Here is a 21,847-nt window from a genome sequence, read left to right as displayed (position 1 = left end):
CTTTCTACTAAACCCATTTTTATTCTCAGTTTATTCTCATGCATTCAATTCATATTTACAACTTCACAACTCGTAAATACCATCTTCCCATTTGGTTTTAAACACACCATTATTACAGTTTATTACTGCTCACCTTCAGACTCATAAAGACATCACAAGTCATCATGGCAAGTGTCCACTCCCTTCAGAGTAAAAGCTACACCCCAGTCTTTCAGGAACTTGTTGTAAGCTAGAAGTAAAAGGACTGTTATTGGGCATTGACATGATGACTAAAATGAGTTGGATTATAACAATTTAGGGAAGAAACTAAGCACAGACAAAGCTTAAAATGAAGAGAAATGGCAACCAAAGATTCATCAACATGTGGTAAGTTTTTTCATCTCTATTGTCTTACATATCAACTTTAGAAAAAGGTTGTACTGTATATAAAGGACAATTTACACATGGCTTGTGAAGTTGTTTTTACAGTTATCAGTCACTTTGGTGCATTTCTTAGATCAAAAGTGCAATTCTTGATACTACTTGTACAAATTCCAAATAATCTAGTCACTTGTACACATCATTAAAGCAATTTCTTATTCCTTTGAACAAATTTCAATTGATAATGTACACGTCAGCTTTTTTCCACATTATCAATTGCTCATGTCATGTTGATCAAAATGTAGTAGATGGTTCTCTGTTGAATAGTCTTACCCTCAAAATATCTAGGCATTAGTTCCTTGCACAAGCCATTACATGCAAAATTGTTGAACTATTTGTCATAAACTGTCAAGCATAGTTTTACACATTTCTATTAGACCTTTTGTACAAAAACGTGAATTGATGAATCGTGCAGGTGATATTGACCCTCACTCATGAAGGAATGTAAAGTGTTAGTTCAACCAACAATCAACCAGTTGTCTAAATTGCTCAAAGGTGCATCTAGTGAAGAATCAATTGGCAAGCATATATAGACAGACCACAACACAGAGTTGCAATTTTCCAATAATGGATGGACCAGGAAACTAACAGCCTGTATCCGCTTACGGAGCCGCAGTCAAACGACCACCCCTCATCACTGTCAAACGCTCCCTAAAACACTTCTGTGAGCAGGCCTTTCTAATCGACCTGGCCCGGGTATCCTGGAAGGACATTGACCTCATCCCGTCAGTTGAGGATGCCTGGTCATTCTTTAAAAGTAACTTCCTCACCATTTTAGATAAGCATGCTCCGTTCAAAAATGCAGAACTAAGAACAGATACAGTCCTTGGTTCACCCCAGACCTGACTGCCCTCGACCAGCACAAAAACATCCTGTGGCGGACTGCAATAGCATCGAATAGTCCCCGGGATATGCAACTGTTCAGGGAAGTCCGTAACCAATACACGCAGTCAGTCAGGAAAGCTAAGGCCAGCTTCTTCAGGCAGAAGTTTGCATCATGTAGCTCCAACTCCAAAAGTTCTGGGACACTGTGAAGTCCATGGAGAACAAGAGCACCTCCTCCCAGCTGCCCACTGCACTGAGGCTAGGTAACACGGTCACCACTGATAAATCCATGATTATCGAAAACTTCAATAAGCATTTCTCAACGGCTGGCCATGCCTTCCGCCTGGCTACTCCAACCTCGGCCAACAGCTCTGCCCCCGGCAGCTCCTCGCCCAAGCCTCTCCAGGTTCTCCTTTACCCAAATCCAGATAGCAGATGTTCTGAAAGAGCTGCAAAACCTGGACCCGTACAAATCAGCTGGGCTTGACAATCTGGACCCCCTATTTCTGAAACTTTCCGCCGCCATTGTCGCAACCCCTATTACCAGCCTGTTCAACCTCTCTTTCATATCGTCTGAGATCCCCAAGGATTGGAAAGCTGCCGCAGTCATCCCCCTCTTCAAAGGGGGAGACACCCTGGACCCAAACTGTTACAGACCTATATCCATCCTGCCCTGCCTATCTAAGGTCTTCGAAAGCCAAGTCAACAAACAGGTCACTGACCATCTCGAATCCCACCGTACCTTCTCCGCTGTGCAATCTGGTTTCCGAGCCGGTCACGGGTGCACCTCAGCAACACTCAAGGTACTAAACGATATCATAACCGCCATCGATAAAAGATAGTACTGTGCAGCCGTCTTCATTGACCTTGCCAAGGCTTTCGACTCTGTCAATCACCATATTCTTATCGGCAGACTCAGTAGCCTCGGTTTTTCGGATGACTGCCTTGCCTGGTTCACCAATTACTTTGCAGACAGAGTTCAGTGTGTCAAATCGGAGGGCATGCTGTCCGGTCCTCTGGCAGTCTCTATGGGGTGCCACAGGGTTCAATTCTCGGGCCGACTCTTTTCTCTGTATATATCAATGACGTTGCTCTTGCTGCGGGCGATTCCCTGATCCACCTCTACGCAGACGACACCATTCTATATACTTTCGGCCCGTCATTGGACACTGTGCTATCAACCTCCAAACAAGCTTCAATGCCATACAACACTCCTTCCGTGGCCTCCAACTGCTCTTAAACGCTAGTAAAACCGATGCCTGCACCCGCATGCCCGACTAGCATCACCACCCTGGATGGTTCCGACCTTGAATATGTGGACATCTATAAGTACCTAGGTGTCTGGCTAGACTGCAAACTCTCCTTCAGACTCATATCAAACATCTCCAATCGAAAATCAAATCAAGAGTCGGCTTTCTATTCCGTAACAAAGCCTCCTTCACTCACGCCTTAAAGCTTACCCTAGTAAAACTGACTATCCTTCCGATCCTCGACTTCGGCGATGTCATCTACAAAATGGCTTCCAACACTCTACTCAGCAAACTGGATGCAGTCTATCACAGTGCCATCCGTTTTGTCACTAAAGCACCTTATACCACCCACCACTGCGACCTGTATGCTCTAGTCGGCTGGCCCTCATTACATATTCTTCGCCAGACCCACTGGCTCCAGGTCATCTACAAGTCCATGCTAGGTAAAGCTCCGCCTTATCTCAGTTCACTGGTCACGATGGCAACACCCATCCGTAGCACGCGCTCCAGCAGGTGTATCTCACTGATCATCCCTAAAGCCAACACCTCATTTGGCCGCCTTTCGTTCCAGTACTCTGCTGCCTGTGACTGGAACGACTGCAAAATCGCTGAAGTTGGAGACTTTTATCTCCCTCACCAACTTCAAACATCAGCTATCTGAGCAGCTAACCGATCGCTGCTGCTGTACATAGTCTATTGGTAAATAGCCCACCCATTTTCACCTACCTCATCCCCATACTGTTTTTATTTATTTACTTGCTCTTTTGCACACCAATATCTCTACCTGTACATGACCATCTGATCATTTATCACTCCAGTGTTAATCTGCAAAATTGTAATTATTCACCTACCTCCTCATGCCTTTTGCACACATTGTATATAGACTCCCCTTTGTTTTCTACTGTGTTATTGACTTGTTAATTGTTTATTCCATGTGTAACTCTGTGTTGTCTGCTCACACTGCTATGCTTTATCTTGGCCAGGTCACAGTTGCAAATGAGAACTTGTTCTCAACTGGCCTACCTGGTTAAATAAAGGTGAAATAAAAAAAAAATAAAAAAAATAAATAAAAACAGGGTCAACAGCCAAGAGGAGGAAGAAGAGGAGCAAGGATGCGTGGTGGAAGGCAAAACAGAGGAAGAGGCAGAAGAGGACATAGGCGCATATCTGATGACATAAGGGCCACTATTGTAGACCATGTTGTCAATCATGGCCTTACAATGGCTGAGGCGGGTCGAAGGGTGCAGCCGAATATTGGGAGCTCAACCGTGTCCTCAATAGTTCAAACGTTTGAAGAGAGAACAAGTATGTCCACCAATGTACAGTGCACTGTTACTGTATATAAGCAGTATACTGTATACTTCCTACAATGCCTCATATTACAGTAGTCCACTTGTATTTCACAGCATACAGAAATATACTCTACAGATACATACTGCACCTTACATGCACCCACCTGTATGTTTTACAGTAAAATGTGTGTTCGCATAGTTTTTGTCTATGTGAAAGTGTGCGATGCATCACTGCATTTTCCCCACATAGGACTGCAAGATTACCTCAAACCGGTGGCAGAGGACACCTTTTCACACCTCAACAGGAGGCTATTTGCACCATGGTCCGAGCAAACAATGCCATGAGACTCAGGGAAATACAAAGGACCATTATAGAAGACAACGATGTCTTTGAAAACATCCATACGGTTAGCATATCAACCATCGACAGGGTGCTGCATAGAAACCAGATGAGTATGAAACAGCTGTACCGTGTACCATTCCAAAGGAATGAGGAGCTACGGAGCTAAGGAGGAGCTAAGGAGCTACGGTATCAGTATGTACAGGTAAAACATATATCTAAGTAACTACTTTACAGCAACATTTTATAGTGATACATAGTACAGTAAGCATAAACTGCACACATTTCCATTGCTGTGGAAGGAACATGCAATATATGTACATTTTATGTCACTCTTCCTTACCAAAACAAATTCAACTGTGTGTTCTGGGATATAGCTTATAATGGAGTTAATCAAGTGAACCTCTCACAACTTTGTATACGTGGATGAGGCTGGCTTCAACCTGACCAAAATGCAGAAGGCGGGGTCGGAATATAAATTGGTCACAGAGCTACTGTGGATTTGCCAGGCCAACTGGGAGGAAATATCACCATGTGTGCTGCTATCTTGGATAATGTGAGTTTCCATCGATCAAACATCATAAGGCAATGGTTTGTGACCCACCCGAGGATGCTCATAGAAATTCCTCCCACCTTATTCACCATTCCTTAACCCAATTGAGGAGTTATTTTCAGCATGGAGGTGGAAGGTGTACGATCGTCAGCCACACACACAGATGACCCTGCTGGCTGCAATGGATGCAGCATGTGAGGACATCACAGCATACTCCTGCAGAGATGGATAAGTCATTCCAAAAGATTCTTTCCACGTTGCATTGGAAGGAAATATCCGGTGTGATGTGATGAGAATGTGGGCCAGACAGGAACGTCTTGTGTTTCTTTCTAATTTAGTTTTTTTTTCCTTTGTGCCCCTTCTCGGTTGTCCAGTCTCTTTCAATCAATAACCCACATACAGTAATATGTAAATAGTACTGTTGAAATTGATATGTGTAACGGTTTTCTTCTGGGTGAAAGAGAGAGGCGACCAAATGCAGCGTGAGTTAGTTTTGTACATCTTTAATAAAGATGAAAATACAACAATCTACAAAACAAGAAATGTGAAAAAACCAAACAGTCCTATCTGGTGCCACAAAGACCAGAACAAAACCCAACACAAAAACAGGTTTTAAATATGGTTCCAATCAGAGACAATGACTAACACCTGCCTCTGATTGAGAACCATATCAGGCCAAACATAGAAATAGACAAACCAGACACAACATAGAATGCCCACCCAGCTCAAGTCCTGACCAACACTAAAACAAGGAAAACACACAAGAACGATGGTCAGAACGTGACAATATGTCATAGAAGTGCAGCCTTGTGCATTTTCAATACAGTAACTGTCATCCAAACTGTAGCCTAAGTTTACATCAGGTAATACGGTCGAGGTACACAGTTACATTGACAACATGCCTAAACATTTTGACGACCTTGGTCGTGAACAATGACTCATTGACTTACTGACATGATCATTGGCATGAATATTTACTTGTGAGAGATGTACTAAGGAGTTTTAGTGACTGGACTAGCTTTAGAAACATATCTATTGTATATTGCAGTTTATTACTCTAACCCTTACATGGCCAGTTGAATGTAAGTTAAGATGATTAACTGCCCTCTTCTATCAATGTGGTGCGTGTACTGATATTTCTAGGCAACATTACTTATAGCAACTATTCATGTTTTTATGTTATCCCCATGTACTGTATGTATACTGTGTGTAGCAGGTACATATTGTGTGTAGCAGGTACATATTGTGTGTAGCAGGTACATACTGTGTGTAGCAGGTACATATTGTGTGTAGCAGGTACATACTGTATGTGGCAGGTACATACTGTGTGTAGCAGGTACATACTGTGTGTGGCAGGTACATACTATGTGTAGCAGGTACATACTGTGTGTGGCAGGTACATATTGTGTGTGGCAGGTACATACTGTGTGTGGCAGGTACATACTGTGTGTAGCAGGTACATACTGTGTGTAGCAGGTACATACTGTGTGTGATAAAGCAACATGTGACAGACATATGATCAAGTTGTCAATACACCACATTATCAGTAGTTTCATAGTGGCGTAATACACACACAGGTGCATGTTTTCTGTGTCTGTTTGTGTATGTACTGTACTTGTGACTGTACGTGTGTGTTTATATATGTACTTGTGACTGTACATGTTTGTGTTTGTGTGTGTACTTGTGACTACGGCTGTGTGTTTGTGTATGTACTTGTGACTATAAGTGTGTGTTTTTTGTGTACTTGTGACTACGTGTGTGTGTTTGTGTGTGTGTACTTGTGACTGTATGTGTGTGTTTTTTACAATTTATTTGTTAATCATTGTGGGAATGACAGTCCCTTTAAAATGGAAGCCTAATGTCAGGCAGTATAACACAAAATGTGCACTAGCATGAACAGCAACTCTGTCTCTCACGTCTCTTGTTTGTGTTGCTCTCAGACCTGAAAGTTATCCTTCTTGGCGGCAGAAACTCTGGGAAGAGCGAAGTGGGCAATGTGCTGCTGGACAGGGAGGAGTTTGTCATCAAGGAGCGGACTACGTGCTCTAGGAGGGTGGGAGAGGTGGCAGGTGGGTGGGTTACTGTGGTGGACACACCTGGCTGGTGGTGTGACTTCAAGGTGCAGGACACGCCTCAGCTGGTGAAAAGGGAGATAGTGCGCAGTGTCTCTCTGTGCACCCCAGGACCCCATATTTTCCTTATTGTCATTAAGACACACTCAGTGTTCTGTGAGAAGCGTCGCAGGGCTGTAGAGGAGCACCTGGCTCTCCTCAGTGAGAGAGTGTGGAGTCACTGTATGGTCGTCTTCACCTGCAGTGACTGGCCTGGACACATGCACATGGAGCAGCAAGTCAAGAGAGGAGGCACGGCCCCCCTGTGGCTGGTGGAGAAATGCAGTCATAGGTATCACTGCCTCAACTTGAAGAGTGGACCAGGTGGAAATCAGGTCACAGAGCTGTTCAGGAAGATGCAGAGACTGGTGACAGAAAATAGTGACAGCTGTTTTAAAATGGAGGGACTGCTTTTACAAGAGGTGGAGGAAAAGAAGAGGATAGTGGAGCAAAGGGCTCAGCAGAGATTGATGAAAATGCAGAAACAGAGATCTCTGCTCAATGGTGAGTTATCACTGTGATGGTTCTTAGTACACAATGCTTTGCCATATTGCCAACAGTAGATTTTAGAATATTTCTGTTCTATCAGGGCTCTACAGTGCGACCATTTTACTCACATATATGCCAAAATATTTTGCTGTGAGACCTGGAATTCAAAAATGAAGGATTCTAGCTGTATTATTATGTAATATGTGGACAACTACAAATACCTAGGTGTCTGGCTTGACTGTAAACTCTCCTTCCAGATTCATATTATACATCTCCAATCCAAAATTGATCTAGAATCGGCTTTCTATTTCGCAACCAAGCCTCCTTCACTCATGCTGCCAAACATACCCTCGTAAAATTGACTATCCTACCGATGCTCGACTTCGGTGATGTCATTTACCAAATAGCCTCCAACACTCTACTCAGCAAACTTGATGCAGTCTATCACAGTGCCATCCATTTTGTCACGAAAGCCCCATATACCACCCACCACTGCGACCTGTATGCTGTCGTCGGCTGGCCCTCGCTACATATTCCTCGCCAGACCCACTGGCTCCAGGTCATCAAAAAGTCTTTGCTAGGTAAAGCTCCGCCTTATCTCAGCTCACTGGTCACCATAACAACATAGTAGCACGTGCTCCAGCAGGTATATCTCACTGGTCATCCCCAAAGACAACACCTCCTTTGGCCGCCTTTCCTTTCAGTTCTCTGCTGCCAATGACTGGAACGAATTGCAAAAATCGCTGAAGTTGGAGACTCATATCTCCCTCACTAACTTTAAGCATCAGCTATCTGAGCAGCTTACCGATCGCTGCAGCTGTACACAGCCCATCTGTAAATAGCCAATCCAACTACCTACCTCATCCCCATATTGTTTTTCTTTACCTTTTTTTTCTTTTGCACACCAGTATTTCTACTTGCATATCATCATCTGCACATCTATCACTCCCTTGTTCATTTTCTAAATTGTAATTACTTCGCTACTATGGCCTATTTATTGCCTTACCTCCTTACTCCATTTGCACACACTGTATATAGACTTTTTCTATTGTGTTATTGACTGTACTTTTGTTTATTCCATATGTAACTCAGTGTTGTTGTTTGTGTCGCACTGCTTTGCTTTATCTTGGCCCGGTCACAGTTATAAATGAGAACTTGTTCTCAACTGGCCTACCTGGTTAAATAAAGGTGAATTTAAAAATAAAAAAATATTTCTCATTGTGCTCCTACATTTTCCAACTTAGGCGCCCATGTGCTCCTTGTAAAAAATGAAAAAGCACTATCTATTATGATGTTGCATTGTTACATTTTCTACCAGGGGAGTCATGTCATCTCTCCGATATCAGAGTCGTGCTGCTTGGAGCTCGGGGCTCAGGGAAGAGTTCAGCAGGAAACACCATCCTGGGTCAAGGAGGAAGCTTTCAGGTCAGAAGGAGAACAGCGCAATGCATGGTGGGAGCAGGGGATGTTGCCGGGAGACAAGTCACTGTGGTGGACACTCCAGGCTGGTGGATGAATTACTTCTCTCAGGATAGTCCTGTTTTTGACAGACAGGAGATAGTGTGTAGTGTATCTCTTTGCTCCCCTGGTCCACATGCCCTCCTGCTGATGGTGCGTGTGGACCGGTCCTTCACAGAGACCAACAGGAGAGCTGTGCAGGAGCACCTAGAGCTCATCACAGACACAGTCTGGGCTCACATCATCGTCCTGTTCAACTTTGGGGACTGGCTGGGAGACACAACCATCGAGCAGCACATTGAGAGTGAGGGGGAGGCCCTCCAGTGGCTTGTGGAGAAGTGTGGCAACAGGTATCATGTCCTCAACAATAGAAGCAACTCAGGATTTCAGGTTACGGAACTGATGAGAAAGATTGAGGAACTGATGTCATGCAACAGCAGTTGTTACTGTAAGATTGAGGGTGGGATTCTGCAGGAGTTGGAGGAGAAGAGGAGGGAAGAACAGAAAAGAGCAGGGGAGAGACTGACGAGCAGGCAGAAACAAAGAGAGACTGCTAGATCTCTATTAGGTGAGTTAAATCAATCTCTCTCTAAATGTACTTTAGGTGTCTGATTCTATTCATATTGGTGTGAAATATTTAGGATGAACATTTTCCATTCGTTCATAGAGCTTTAAATCTGACAATGTGAATGAAACACTTTGTATTCATACATTTTATGTCCACAGCAGATGTGTTATACATGACAGTATTCTTATTTGTTTGTGACAGGGGAGCTCTACTGTCCCTCAGAGCTGAGAATAATGCTGCTGAGTGGCCGCAACACAGGCAGGAGCTCTGCTGGAAACACCATCCTGGGCAGAGAGCACTTTAAAGTAGGGTGCCATGCTACTGACTGTGTGGAAGGACAAGGAAAGGTCAGGGGTGAGACTGTGACAGTTTTAGACCCACCAGGCTGGCTGTCAGTGGGTCCTGGCTCCCTGATGTCTCCCTCAGCCTCTGGGGTAACTGTGGTCCTGGTGGTTGTGAATGTGAGCTCCTCCTTCAGCCACACTGTCTGGAGAACAGCAGAAAAACACCTGGAGGCACTCGGAGAAAACGTATGGAATAGAACCATGGTCCTATTCACCTTCGGGGACTGGCTGGGGGACACAACCATCGAGCAGCGCATTGAGAGTGAGGGAGAGCCCCTCCAGAGGCTTGTCGAGAAGTGTGGCAACAGATACCACGTGTTGGACAGTAAGAACCAGGGGACTGGTGCACAGGTCACTGACCTGCTACAGAAGATAGAGGAGATGCTGGTGGAGGAGAGGTTGGAGGTTCTACGGAGAAGAGAACAGGTTGGGAAGAGTCTCACAGTGATGCAGGAGCCAGAGATGGATGGAGTGATGGGAGAGGGCATAGAGGTCCTTGTAGCAAACCACACAGATGCTCCCTTTCATGATGGTAAGCAAGACTGATGCACATTAGATAGAACTTACAGTGCATCATTTCATGATGTATTTACTATTTATTCTGACAGAGCTCTCTTGTGTTGCAGCATGTGAGGTGGCTAGTTCAGAGGACCTTCTAACCCCAGATGACTCAGGAGCCCCAGACTTTGGTGGACAGGAGTTGGCACCACCAGAGGCCAGCGGAGGATGGTGGACTGAAGCAAATCACTCCATCCTTGATGTGGAGGGGTTTCTGTCCAGTATGGCCAGTGTGCTTCAGGGGAATCAGGAGGGGCTGCTGTGGAACATGGGGGGCAGACAGACGCTAGTGGTGACCCTCCCAGACTGTCTCCATATTGGACCTACTCAGAGCCATCATCTGAGATGGAATGGACAGAATGGTAGAAAACCGGTCACCCTGTTATCTCCAGGACACCAAGCTCTCCTCCTGGTCCAGCAACCCAAAGAACCAGAAAGAATGCTGGTGAAGAACCAGGAAGACATAGTGGATATACAGTCCCTTGGACACCCCAGGCTGAGGGACAGGACCCTCAAGGAGATTGCCAGAACAGGAGGCATGCAGTCCTTGATTGTCCAATGGGGGAACAGTAATTTGGAGGAGCTTGAATCCTTCATTGACTCCTATTTTCAAATGGTGTGGAAGAAAACCATGGGGTCTTTCATAGTAGAGGAGGAGGACTGTCTCACCAGCAACAGCCCAGAGCTGAATGATGTTGGGGAGGATCTTGTAAATAATGGTGACCAGGAGGTGCTGTCATCCATTGACAAGAAGCTGTCTAAGCTGGACCTCCTGGAAGGCATGCAGAGAGACTTGCTGGACCTCAGACAGAGTCTGGATCGCAGCTGTGACATCATACAGGAACTCAGTGACAAAAGTAAAGCAACACAGAAGCCTGCTGTTCCCTCTGATGCAGGGGAGGCAGAAGTGGAGGAAAGTTGCTAGAGGAGAGATGTTCAACAATAACATAAATGATATAAATGAAGTTATAGATTGTTTAAAAAAAAATCTAAATATGCCCTAACATCATTGTTCAGGTAACAACTAATTAACAGTATTGATTTATTGATGGAGTTAATGCTAATGGCGAGGCAGTATATTAACTTCATGATGTCATGTGTTTCCACAAGGGGGAGCCCTCTGATAAGCAATTGTGGAGGGTTGGTCTCCTGCATAGATTACTGTATCTATTCACTACATGAAATATTTCACTCCATTATTATGCAAGATTACCAGTCATTTTAAATCAGTTATTGTAGATAATTTCCTAGATGATTATTTTATTTATCTTATGAGGCTTGTATAAAGACATATCAGGGTCCAGATGACAGCACGTGTCATGCCATAAAAGTAACATATTATATATCATGAAACATATCATAGAGGCGAGTCTTTTTTTGTGTTTGCTCATGAGACTTGTTTGAGTTAACGTAAAAAGAATTGACAGCAACAAAGACTGAGAGCCGTGACCCTCTTAGGTGGTGGGTAAGCTGAGGATGAAAAACTGTCTGACTGTGCTGTGGTGACTGTCTGCAGGTGCTGCAGCCCCAGCCTCAGCCCACTGGCTGATGACTCATCTCTCTACAGCAGAAGCAGAACATGTACAGTAGAACTGGGCTGATTCACAACTGGAAGGGAAACTGTAATGTTACTGTAGGTCTTCACATTGGGTAGCTACTGTTCATAAATAAGGGCATGGAGTTTTTCCTCTTCAGGTTAGAAAACACTTCAGGTGCTATTCATAATTGCTCTCCATCTTGCAACATGCTGAGATGTGTGAGAGGGAGAGAGAAAGAGAGTGAGAGAGAAAGGGGGAGGAATAGGGAGAGAGAGAGAGATGCAGAAACAGAGCATGTCCTAAATTATCTTCAATCTCCAGTTAATGAAAAACAGGAAGTTGGTTCAGGCAGACCAGACATTGTGTTAGCTTAGAATACCATAAAGCTGGAAGGCTACATTTCTAAACCCTTTCAGAATTTGTCCAAGAGCCAGAGAGATGAGTCACACAGACACATACAGCGGCTAATAGATTTCTGGCTGGGTAAGTAAACACTTTGCAAAGCCTGGTGCAGTCAAGGTCAATCTCTATCTACCTTTAAAGCCAACATGTAAGAACCTCAAAGTAAAGTGTTTTTATAGGGCAATTTTTATTGAAATCCAGAAATGGCAAGATGTTTTTGCCAAGCTATTATTTTTTTGACCCTCTATTTTTTGTTGACCCTCTGAACGAGGTTACAACATTGACAGATTGATGAAAAAATAGATGTTTTATTGTCTCATACACCAGATAGGCAGTACTGTAAAAAATATTAATACTCAGACATTGTAGAATGGGTGAAACTTAGGCCAAAAACCAGCCAGACAATTGTACTTTCCTCTCAATACTGTTTTTTTGTCAACCTCTAGTTTAACTCTCTACATCCAATATTCACCTTTGTCAATAGCAACACTGGGCTATTTTAGAGTAAAGAAATCCCACAGCCATAAAGTGAGGCTCTTGGGGCATAAATGCACTTGTTTACTTTCTGACACATAGCCTCGGCATCCAGTCTCTTCCCTGGCCTGGTGTGTTTTTCCCTACTCAGACTAGAAGTTCCATTCTGGGAGCATGCATTATGCAGCGATCCCCAGACTGCTTGGAGAGAGTGAGGAGGGTCCCACCTGGTGTGTTCAGAGTGCATCTCCCCACCGCCCACCTTACTGGCCAATGGGAGAGAGGGTTGTGACTGCCATCCCAGCATTGCCTGGACTGGAGAGAAAGGAGAGTAAGTACAAAATGGTAAACAGAGAGGATATGGGATGTTTTAATATGTTGTAAAACAACAGATGTAAACTCCACTCTTAGGAAAAAAAGGGTTCCAAAAGAGTTCTTCGGCTGTCCCCAAAGGAGAACCCTTTTGGGTTCCATATAGAACCCTCTGTGGAAAGGTTCTCCTATGGGGACAGCCGGAGAACCCTTTTAGGTTCCAGATAGCACCTTTTTTTCTAAGAGTGTACAAGGGAGGAGGAAGGGAAAGAGTGAGCAGATTTGGTGTTTGCAAGACTTCCTCCCACGGTGAGCCAAAGAGGTGACTTGTTTGCAATCATGACCTCTTTATCTCTCTCAGTCTCTCTCTGCATCTCACTGCATTATTCCCTCATGAATATCAATCCCCCTTTTATCCACTCCTCCCTCTCTTTCTCACTCTCTTGCTTTATCATCCATCCTCTTTTAGCCTCCAACAGCCTAACACAGCAGGCATAGAAAGACGTCTGAGTGAAGTTCCCACTTCCGATGTTCAGGGGAAACAGAAGTTATTGTTAGTGTGTGTTCTGGTGACGCAGCATAGGATAGTCCTCCAGTCACTAGTCTTCTTCTCTCTATGCCCCCCCCAATCTTACAGCTCCGGTTGTGAGTCTCAACCCTCCCCACTCATTAAAAAAGATTTGCTGCTTGGACGGAAGCTGGAGAGAAATGGATCTCTCAGCGTGATGGCGGTGCAGTGGCCGTTTGGCCCAGGAGACAGTCCTGAGCCCACATTCATCTCCATTAGTAGGACAGCCCCCCCACACACACACATACGGGATCACGTTTCACCGCCTGCTATTTTTTCAGGTGGAGAGAGAGGATGGGAAAAGGAGGTAGGGAGAGAAGCAGGCATGGAGGGAGGGAGAGAGAGGGATGATTTAGACTTCGTAAAAAATAATCAGCCATCCTTCCCTTCCCCTCTCCACGCTACAATGTCATGACCCCCCAAGGGGTCGATGTTTGTATGAGGTGGTACACTGTAGATCAGGGGAGGCATGAACTTCTATACCCCTTAAAGAGTGTATCTTATTATGTATAGAGCCATATGCTCTCTGGTTTCATATGAATAAAAACAAGCTGTTATTAAAAAGCTGCTGGACACAGCTGTCATAATGTTTATCTACTTTGTGTTGGCGATGAATCAGGTTGTGTGTTGGCGATGAATCAGCTGTGATTGGTTGGCACCTGGCCTGAAACAGACTGCTTGGCTTCCCCAAGAATGCAAAGGTAACTGAACTAAATGACTATTGCCCAGCAGCACTCACTTCTGTCATAATGAAATGCTTTGAGAGACTGGTCAAGGATCATAACACTTCCACCTTACCTGTCTCCCATGATCCACTGCAATTTGCTTACCACCCCAATAGGTCCACAGATGATGCAATCGCCATCACACTGCACACTGCCCTATCCCATCTGGACAAGGGGAATACCTGTGTAAGAATGCTGTTCATTGACTATAGCTCAGCATTCAACACCATAGTACCCTCAAGCTCATCATTAAGCTTGAGCGTTCTCAGCCCCCTCCAGTACTCCCTGTTCACCCATGACTGCGTGGCCATGCACGCCTCCAACTCAATCATCAAGTTTGCAGACGACACAACAGTAGTAGGCTTGATTACCAACAACGAGACAGCCTAAAGGGAGGAAGTGAGGACACTCAACGTCAACAAAACAAAGGAGATGATTGAGAACTTCAGGAAACAGCAGAGGGAGCACCCCCCTATCCACATCGAAGGGACAGCAGTGGAGAAGATGGAACGTTTTAAGTTCCTCGTCATACACATCACAGACAAACTGATATGGTCCACCCACACAGACAGTGTGGTGAAGAAGGCGCGACAGCACCTCTTCAACCTCAGGAGGCTGAAGAAATTTGGCTTGTCACCTAAAACCTTCAAACTTTTACAGATGCACAATTGAGAGCATCCTGTCGGGCTGTATCACCACCTGGTATGGCAACTGCAACTGCACCGCCCTCAACCACATGGCTCTCCAGAGGGTGGTGCAGTCTGTACAAAACATCACCGGAGCGAAACTTCCTGCCCTCCAGGACACCTACAGCACCCGATGTCACAGGAAGGCCAAAAAGATCATCAAGGACAACAACCACTCGAGCCACTGCCTGTTCACCCCATCCAGAAGGCGAGGTCTGTACAGGTGTATCAAAGCTGAGACAGAGAGACTGAAAAACACCTTCTATCTCAAGGCCATAAGACTGTTAAACAGCCATAATTAACACAGAGAGGCTTCTGCCTACATACAGACTTGAAATCATTGGCCACTTTAATAAATGGATCACTAGACACTAATAATGACACGTTAATAATGTTTACATATCTTGCATTACTCATCTCATATGTACAGTTGAAGTCGGAAGTTTACATACACTTAGTGTCACGACTTCCGCCCGAAGTTGATCCATCTCCTTGTTCGGGTGTTCGGCGGTAGAAGTCACCGACCTTCTAGCCATCGCTGATCCTCTTTTTATTTTCCTTTGGTTTTGTCTTGTCTTCACACCTGGTTCCAATAACATCAATTATATGTTGTCTATTTAACCCTCTGTTCCCCCTCATGTCGGTGATTGTTTATTGTAGTGCTTGTGAACGTCTGTCCTGGTGTGCGTTGGGTTATGTACCCATTTATTTTATTATTCTGTTTTCCGGTGGTTTTTGTTAATAAACTGCGCCGTTGGAAACACAGTTATTTCTCTCCTGCGTCTGACTTCTCTGCCGCCAGTTCGCACCCCTTACACTTAGGTTGGAGTCATTAAAATTCGTTTTTCAACCACCCCACAAATTTCTTGTTAACAAACTATAGTTTTGCCAAGTCAGTTAGGACATCTACTTTGTGCATGACACAAGTTATTTTTCCAACAATTGTTTACAGACAGATTATTTCTCTAAATCACAATTCCAGTGGGTCAGATGTTTACATACACTAAGTAGACTGTAAACAGCTTGGAAAATTCCAGAAAATTATGTCATGGCTTTAGAAGCTTCTGATAGGCTTATTGACATCATTTGAGTCAATTGGAGGTGAGGATGTATTTCAAGGCCTACCTTCAAACTCAGTGCCTCTTTGTTTGACATCTGTCAATGGCGTGCGTACTAAAAGCGGAGTCAGGTGCAGGAGAGCAGAGAGTTGTGAACAGGCACACACTTTATTTATGTCACGGTCGTCCTCCTCTTCATCTGAAGAGGAGAGGCGAGATGGATCGGAGGACCAAAATACGGCGTGGTATGTGTTCATCATTAATTTTAATAAAGAAAACACTGAACACTGAAACCCTGTACAAAAACAGTAAACGAAATAACAACCGTGAAGCTAATGTGAACTGCGCTGAAACAATCAATCAACATAGACAATCACCCACAAACAAACAGTGCAACTCAGGCTACCTAAGTATGATTCTCAATCAGAGACAACTAATGACACCTGCCTCTGATTGAGAACCATACTAGGCCGAAACATAGAAATCCCCAAATCATAGAAAAACAAACATAGACTGCCCACCCCAACTCACGCCCTGACCATACTAAATAATGACAAAACAAAGGAAATAAAGGTCAGAACGTGACAATTTAGGCAGGAGAAACCAACAGACGGACGCCACTGCATCGAAACCACCAGCCAATGCAAAAGTGCAAACGCGCAAACAGTCACAGTAATATTGTATAAACACAATAACATACCTCGTGAAATAAAACGCATACCAGTAAAGCGCGTCAACATAGACACGTAACACAAAACAATCTCACACAAAGACATGAGGGGAACAGAGGAATAAACACATGTAGTGTGATTGGGGAATGAATACCAGGTGTGCAGGGAACAAGACAAAACACATGAAAAATGGAGTGGCGATGGCTAGAAAGCCGGTGACGTCGACTGCCAAACGCCGCCCGAACAAAGAGAAGGGCCGACTTCGGCGAAAGTCGTGACAACATCATGGGAAAATCAAAAGAAATCAGCCAAGACCTCAGAAAAACAATTGTAGACCTCCACACGTCTGGTTCATCCTTGGGAGCAATTTCCAAACGCCTGAAGGTACCATGTTCATCTGTACAAATAATAGTACGCAAGTATAAACACCATTGGACCACGCAGCCGTCATACTTTTCAGGAAGGAGACGCGTTCTGTCTCCTAGAGATGAACGTACTTTGGTGAGAAAAGTGCAAATCAATCCCAGAACAACAACAAAGGACCTTGTGAAGAAGCTGGAGGAAACAGGTCCAAAAGTATGTATATCCATAGTTAAACAAGTCCTATATCGACATAACCTTCAAAGGACACTCAGCAAGGAAGAAGGCATTGCTCCAAAACCGCCATAAAAAAGCCAGACTACGGTTTGCAACTGCACATGGGGGACAAAGATTGTACTTTTTGGAGAAATGTCCTCTGGTCTGATGAAACAAAAATAGAACTGTTTGGCCACAATGACCATCGTTATGTTTGGAGGAAAAAGGGGGAGGCTTGCAAGCCGAAGAACACCAACCCAATGTGAAGCACGGGGGTGGCAGCATCATGTTGAGGGGGTGCTTTGCTGCAGAAGGGACTGGTGCACTTCACAAAATAGATGGCTTCATGAGGGAGGAAAATTATGTGGATATATTGATGCAACATCTCAAGACATCAGTCACGAAGTTAAAGCTTGGTCGCAAATGGGTCTTCCAAATGGACAATGACCCCAAGCGTACTCCCAAAGTTGTGGCAAAATAGCTTAAGGAAAACAAAGTCAAGTTTTTGGAGTGGCCATCACAAAGCCCTGACAATCCCATAGAAAATCTATGGGCAGAACTGAAAAAGCGTGTGTGAGCAAGGAGGCCTACAAACCTGACTCAGTTACACCAGCTCTGTCAGGAGAAATGATTCACCCAACTTATTGTGGGAACCTTGTGGAAGGCTACCCAAAACGTTTGACCCAAGTTAAATATTTTAAAGGCAATGCTACCAAATACTAATTGAGTGAATGTAAACTTCTGACCCACTGGGAATATGATGAAAGAAATAAAAGCTGAAATAAATCATTCTCTCTACTATTATTCTGACATTTCACATTTTTAAATAAAGTGGTGATCCTAACTGACCTAAGACAGGGAAATGTTACTTGGATTAAATGTCAGGAATTGTGAAAAACTGAGTTTAAATGTATTTGGCTAAGGTGTATGTAAACCTCCGACTTCAACTGTATATACTGTATTTTATACAATCTATTGCATCTTGTCTATGCCGCTCTGTCATTGCTCATCCGTATATTTATATATTCTTATTCCATTCCTTTACTTAGATTTGTGTGTTTTCGGTAGCTGTGGTGGAATTGTTAGATTACTTGTTAGATATTGCTGCACTGTCAGAACTAGAAGCACAAGCATTTCGCTACCCTCGCAATAACATCTGCTAACCATGTGTATGTGCCCAATAAAATAAAAATAAAAATATTTTTACTATCCAGCTTTTCAAGAACTGAACCTTCCCCAGCCCATCCTGTCCCCCCTACCCCCACCTGCAAATCCCAGGTCGAGGGAAACCTCAAGTAAAAAGTTGCAGGAAACAATTAAGGCTAATAATTGGGCACCAGTGAAACTGAGTTCCAGTTCATTTTGAATCTGCGTCTGTTTCTCAGGGACTGGTACCTGCTAAATCATGAACCTCAACCACTGCTCTGCAACATACTGTACATTAACAACTTATGACAGAGTTGATGCTACAAATCCACTGAGGATAACAGAGGATAACTGAGTCAATAACACAGTAGAAAACAAAGGGGGGAGTCTATATACAATGTGTGCAAAAGGCATGAGGAGGTAGGCGAATAATTACAATTTTGCAGATTAACACTGGAGTGATAAATGATCAGATGGTCATGTACAGGTAGAGATATTGGTGTGCAAAAGAGCAAGTAAATAAATAAAAACAGTATTGGGATGAGGTAGGTGAAAACGGGCAGCCTATTTACCAATAGACTATGTACAGCAGCAGCGATCGGTTAGCTGCTCAGATAGCTGATGTTTGAAGTTGGTGAGGGAGATAAAAGTCTCCAACTTCAGCGATTTTTGCAATTCGTTCCAGTCACAGGCAGCAGAGTACTGGAACGAAAGGCGGCCAAATGAGGTGTTGGCTTTAGGGATGATCAGTGAGATACACCTGCTGGAGCGCGTGCTACGGATGGGTGTTGCCATCGTGACCAGTGAACTGAGATAAGGCGGAGCTTTACCTAGCATGGACTTGTAGATGACCTGGAGCCAGTGGGTCTGGCGACGAATATGTAACGAGGGCCAGCCGACCAGAGCATACAGGTCGCAGTGGTGGGTGGTATAAGGTGCTTTAGTGACAAAACGGATGGCACTGTGATAGACTGCATCCAGTTTGCTGAGTAGAGTGTTGGAAGCCATTTTGTAGATGACATCGCCGAAGTCGAGGATCGGAAGGATAGTCAGTTTTACTAGGGTAAGCTTGGCGGCGTGAGTGAAGGAGGCTTTGTTGCGGAATAGAAAGCCGACTCTTGATTTGATTTTCGATTGGAGATGTTTGATATGAGTCTGGAAGGAGAGTTTGCAGTCTAGCCAGACACCTAGGTACTTATAGATGTCCACATATTCAAGGTTGGAACCATCCAGGGTGGTGATGCTAGTCGGGCATGCGGGTGCAGGCAGCGATCGGTTGAAAAGCATGCATTTGGTTTTACTAGCGTTTAAGAGCAGTTGGAGGCCACGGAAGGAGTGTTGTATGGCATTGAAGCTTGTTTGGAGGTTAGATAGCACAGTGTCCAATGACGGGCCGAAAGTATATAGAATGGTGTCGTCTGCGTAGAGGTGGATCAGGGAATCGCCCGCAGCAAGAGCAACATCATTGATATATACAGAGAAAAGAGTCGGCCCGAGAATTGAACCCTGTGGCACCCCCATAGAGACTGCCAGAGGACCGGACAGCATGCCCTCCGATTTGACACACTGAACTCTGTCTGCAAAGTAATTGGTGAACCAGGCAAGGCAGTCATCCGAAAAACCGAGGCTACTGAGTCTGCCGATAAGAATATGGTGATTGACAGAGTCGAAAGCCTTGGCAAGGTCAATGAAGACGGCTGCACAGTACTGTCTTTTATCGATGGCGGTTATGATATCGTTTAGTACCTTGAGTGTTGCTGAGGTGCACCCGTGACCGGCTCGGAAACCAGATTGCACAGCGGAGAAGGTACGGTGGGATTCGAGATGGTCAGTGACCTGTTTGTTGACTTGGCTTTCGAAGACCTTAGATAGGCAGGGCAGGATGGATATAGGTCTGTAACAGTTTGGGTCCAGGGTGTCTCCCCCTTTGAAGAGGGGGATGACTGCGGCAGCTTTCCAATCCTTGGGGATCTCAGACGATATGAAAGAGAGGTTGAACAGGCTGGTAATAGGGGTTGCGACAATGGCGGCGGAAAGTTTCAGAAATAGGGGGTCCAGATTGTCAAGCCCAGCTGATTTGTACGGGTCCAGGTTTTGCAGCTCTTTCAGAACATCTGCTATCTGGATTTGGGTAAAGGAGAACCTGGAGAGGCTTGGGCGAGGAGCTGCCGGGGGGGCAGAGCTGTTGGCCGAGGTTGGAGTAGCCAGGCGGAAGGCATGGCCAGCCGTTGAGAAATGCTTATTGAAGTTTTCGATAATCATGGATTTATCGGTGGTGACCGTGTTACCTAGCCTCAGTGCAGATTTATTGCTGGATGAAGATGCAGTGGGATGGAAAAACCTTCCCTGTTGCCTCAAGAGCTGTGGCCACAGATAGATAGAGTGCTCTTACAAATAACCTGACTTAATATATATTCCTTCCTGTTATGAAATGTCATGTCTGGATATTTCTGTGATTGTTGTTGGACGGTCTTTTTCACCTGTAAACAATTCTGATACGGATGGGGTTTGTATAGAGTGGACACTGTGATGATATAACAGCAAGGCTATTGCTTTGTGGCTGGAATGATAAGGGACACAAAGAGCAGTATATAGCCTGTAGGGATGCAGTATGTAAGGTTGTCTATGATGAGGTTTATTGGGCTGCTGATTGGAGAGAGAGATGATGAAAATACAGCAAGTTAGAGAGAGGAGGAGAAAAGGAGGAGGAGAAAGGGGAAAGAGTTCAAGTGCAAATTCTAGCATCCATTTGCAAAAACATAGAGACATAAGCATGCCACACACTGCCACAAACACATAGAGACATAAGCATGCCACACACTGCCGCAAACACATCCTGTATACACACTTGCATGGCACGTGCTGTACAAACACACGCAAACACATGCACACGCACACAAACACACACACACCCATGCAAATGCACACACACACAGAACATTTCTTTTCTCCTTGTTTGCTTGTTGTGGATTTCTAGGACATTAGCTTGAAGCCATGTGTGCTGCTTGACTGAACCTGTCCCAGCCACACAAGGTTAAAGGCTTTGATCACTGTCAATGAGGCAAACAATATGGTCAGACTGACCCGTGTAAATAAGCATATGCACAACACAGACAGACAGACACACACATTATCTTTCCACATCCGCCCTGGGTGGCAAGTAAAATTACACACAAACAAACTAAATACATATTGAAGCACACACATCAACATAATGTAGGCTTCATAAGTAAGCATTCTTTGGATTGCCATTTCACAATTAGTGTATTATTTATTTATATGGTTTATTTCATTGGATCAGGCACACACTTTTATTATCCTATTAAATGTCATAATTCATTAGTAATATTATTCAATAGAATGGAGCTGAGGAAGTCCAGTGCCTGCAGAGTTCAATGAGAGCCTGAGCTCAGATCACATTGTGGAAGGAAAGGAAGCAGAGAGGAAGAGAGAGGAGATCAGGTTATCACTGATGGCTATTCA

At 44.4% G+C, this 21,847-nt stretch overlaps 1 protein-coding gene across 1 annotated transcript; it reads left to right on the top strand.

Moving 5' to 3' along the window:
• Positions 1-40: 40 nt before the first annotated feature.
• Positions 41-13,079, top strand: LOC112234851 (GTPase IMAP family member 8-like). Its single transcript, XM_042307560.1, has 5 exons — positions 41-366; positions 6,621-7,295; positions 8,599-9,306; positions 9,508-10,182; positions 10,277-13,079. The coding sequence occupies exons 1-5, from the start codon at positions 339-341 to the stop codon at positions 11,131-11,133; spliced, it is 2,943 nt and encodes a 980-aa protein (XP_042163494.1). The 5' UTR covers positions 41-338; the 3' UTR covers positions 11,134-13,079.
• The last annotated feature ends 8,768 nt before the right edge of the window (positions 13,080-21,847 follow it).

Source organism: Oncorhynchus tshawytscha, linkage group LG27 (assembly GCF_018296145.1).
Source record: "Oncorhynchus tshawytscha isolate Ot180627B linkage group LG27, Otsh_v2.0, whole genome shotgun sequence".
Lineage (NCBI taxonomy): Eukaryota > Metazoa > Chordata > Actinopteri > Salmoniformes > Salmonidae > Oncorhynchus > Oncorhynchus tshawytscha.
The sequence above is the reverse complement of the archived record's forward strand: the minus strand, read 5'-3'. Positions and strand labels throughout refer to the sequence as shown.

Excerpts from the sequence above, each read along its gene's own strand:
- LOC112234851 (XM_042307560.1), top strand. The coding sequence starts at position 339 with ATGGCAACCAAAGATTCATCAACATGTG. Across the intron at positions 367-6,620 it reads CAAAGATTCATCAACATGTG|ACCTGAAAGTTATCCTTCTT; the intron begins GTAAGTTTTTTC and ends TGTTGCTCTCAG. Across the intron at positions 9,307-9,507 it reads GACTGCTAGATCTCTATTAG|GGGAGCTCTACTGTCCCTCA; the intron begins GTGAGTTAAATC and ends TGTTTGTGACAG.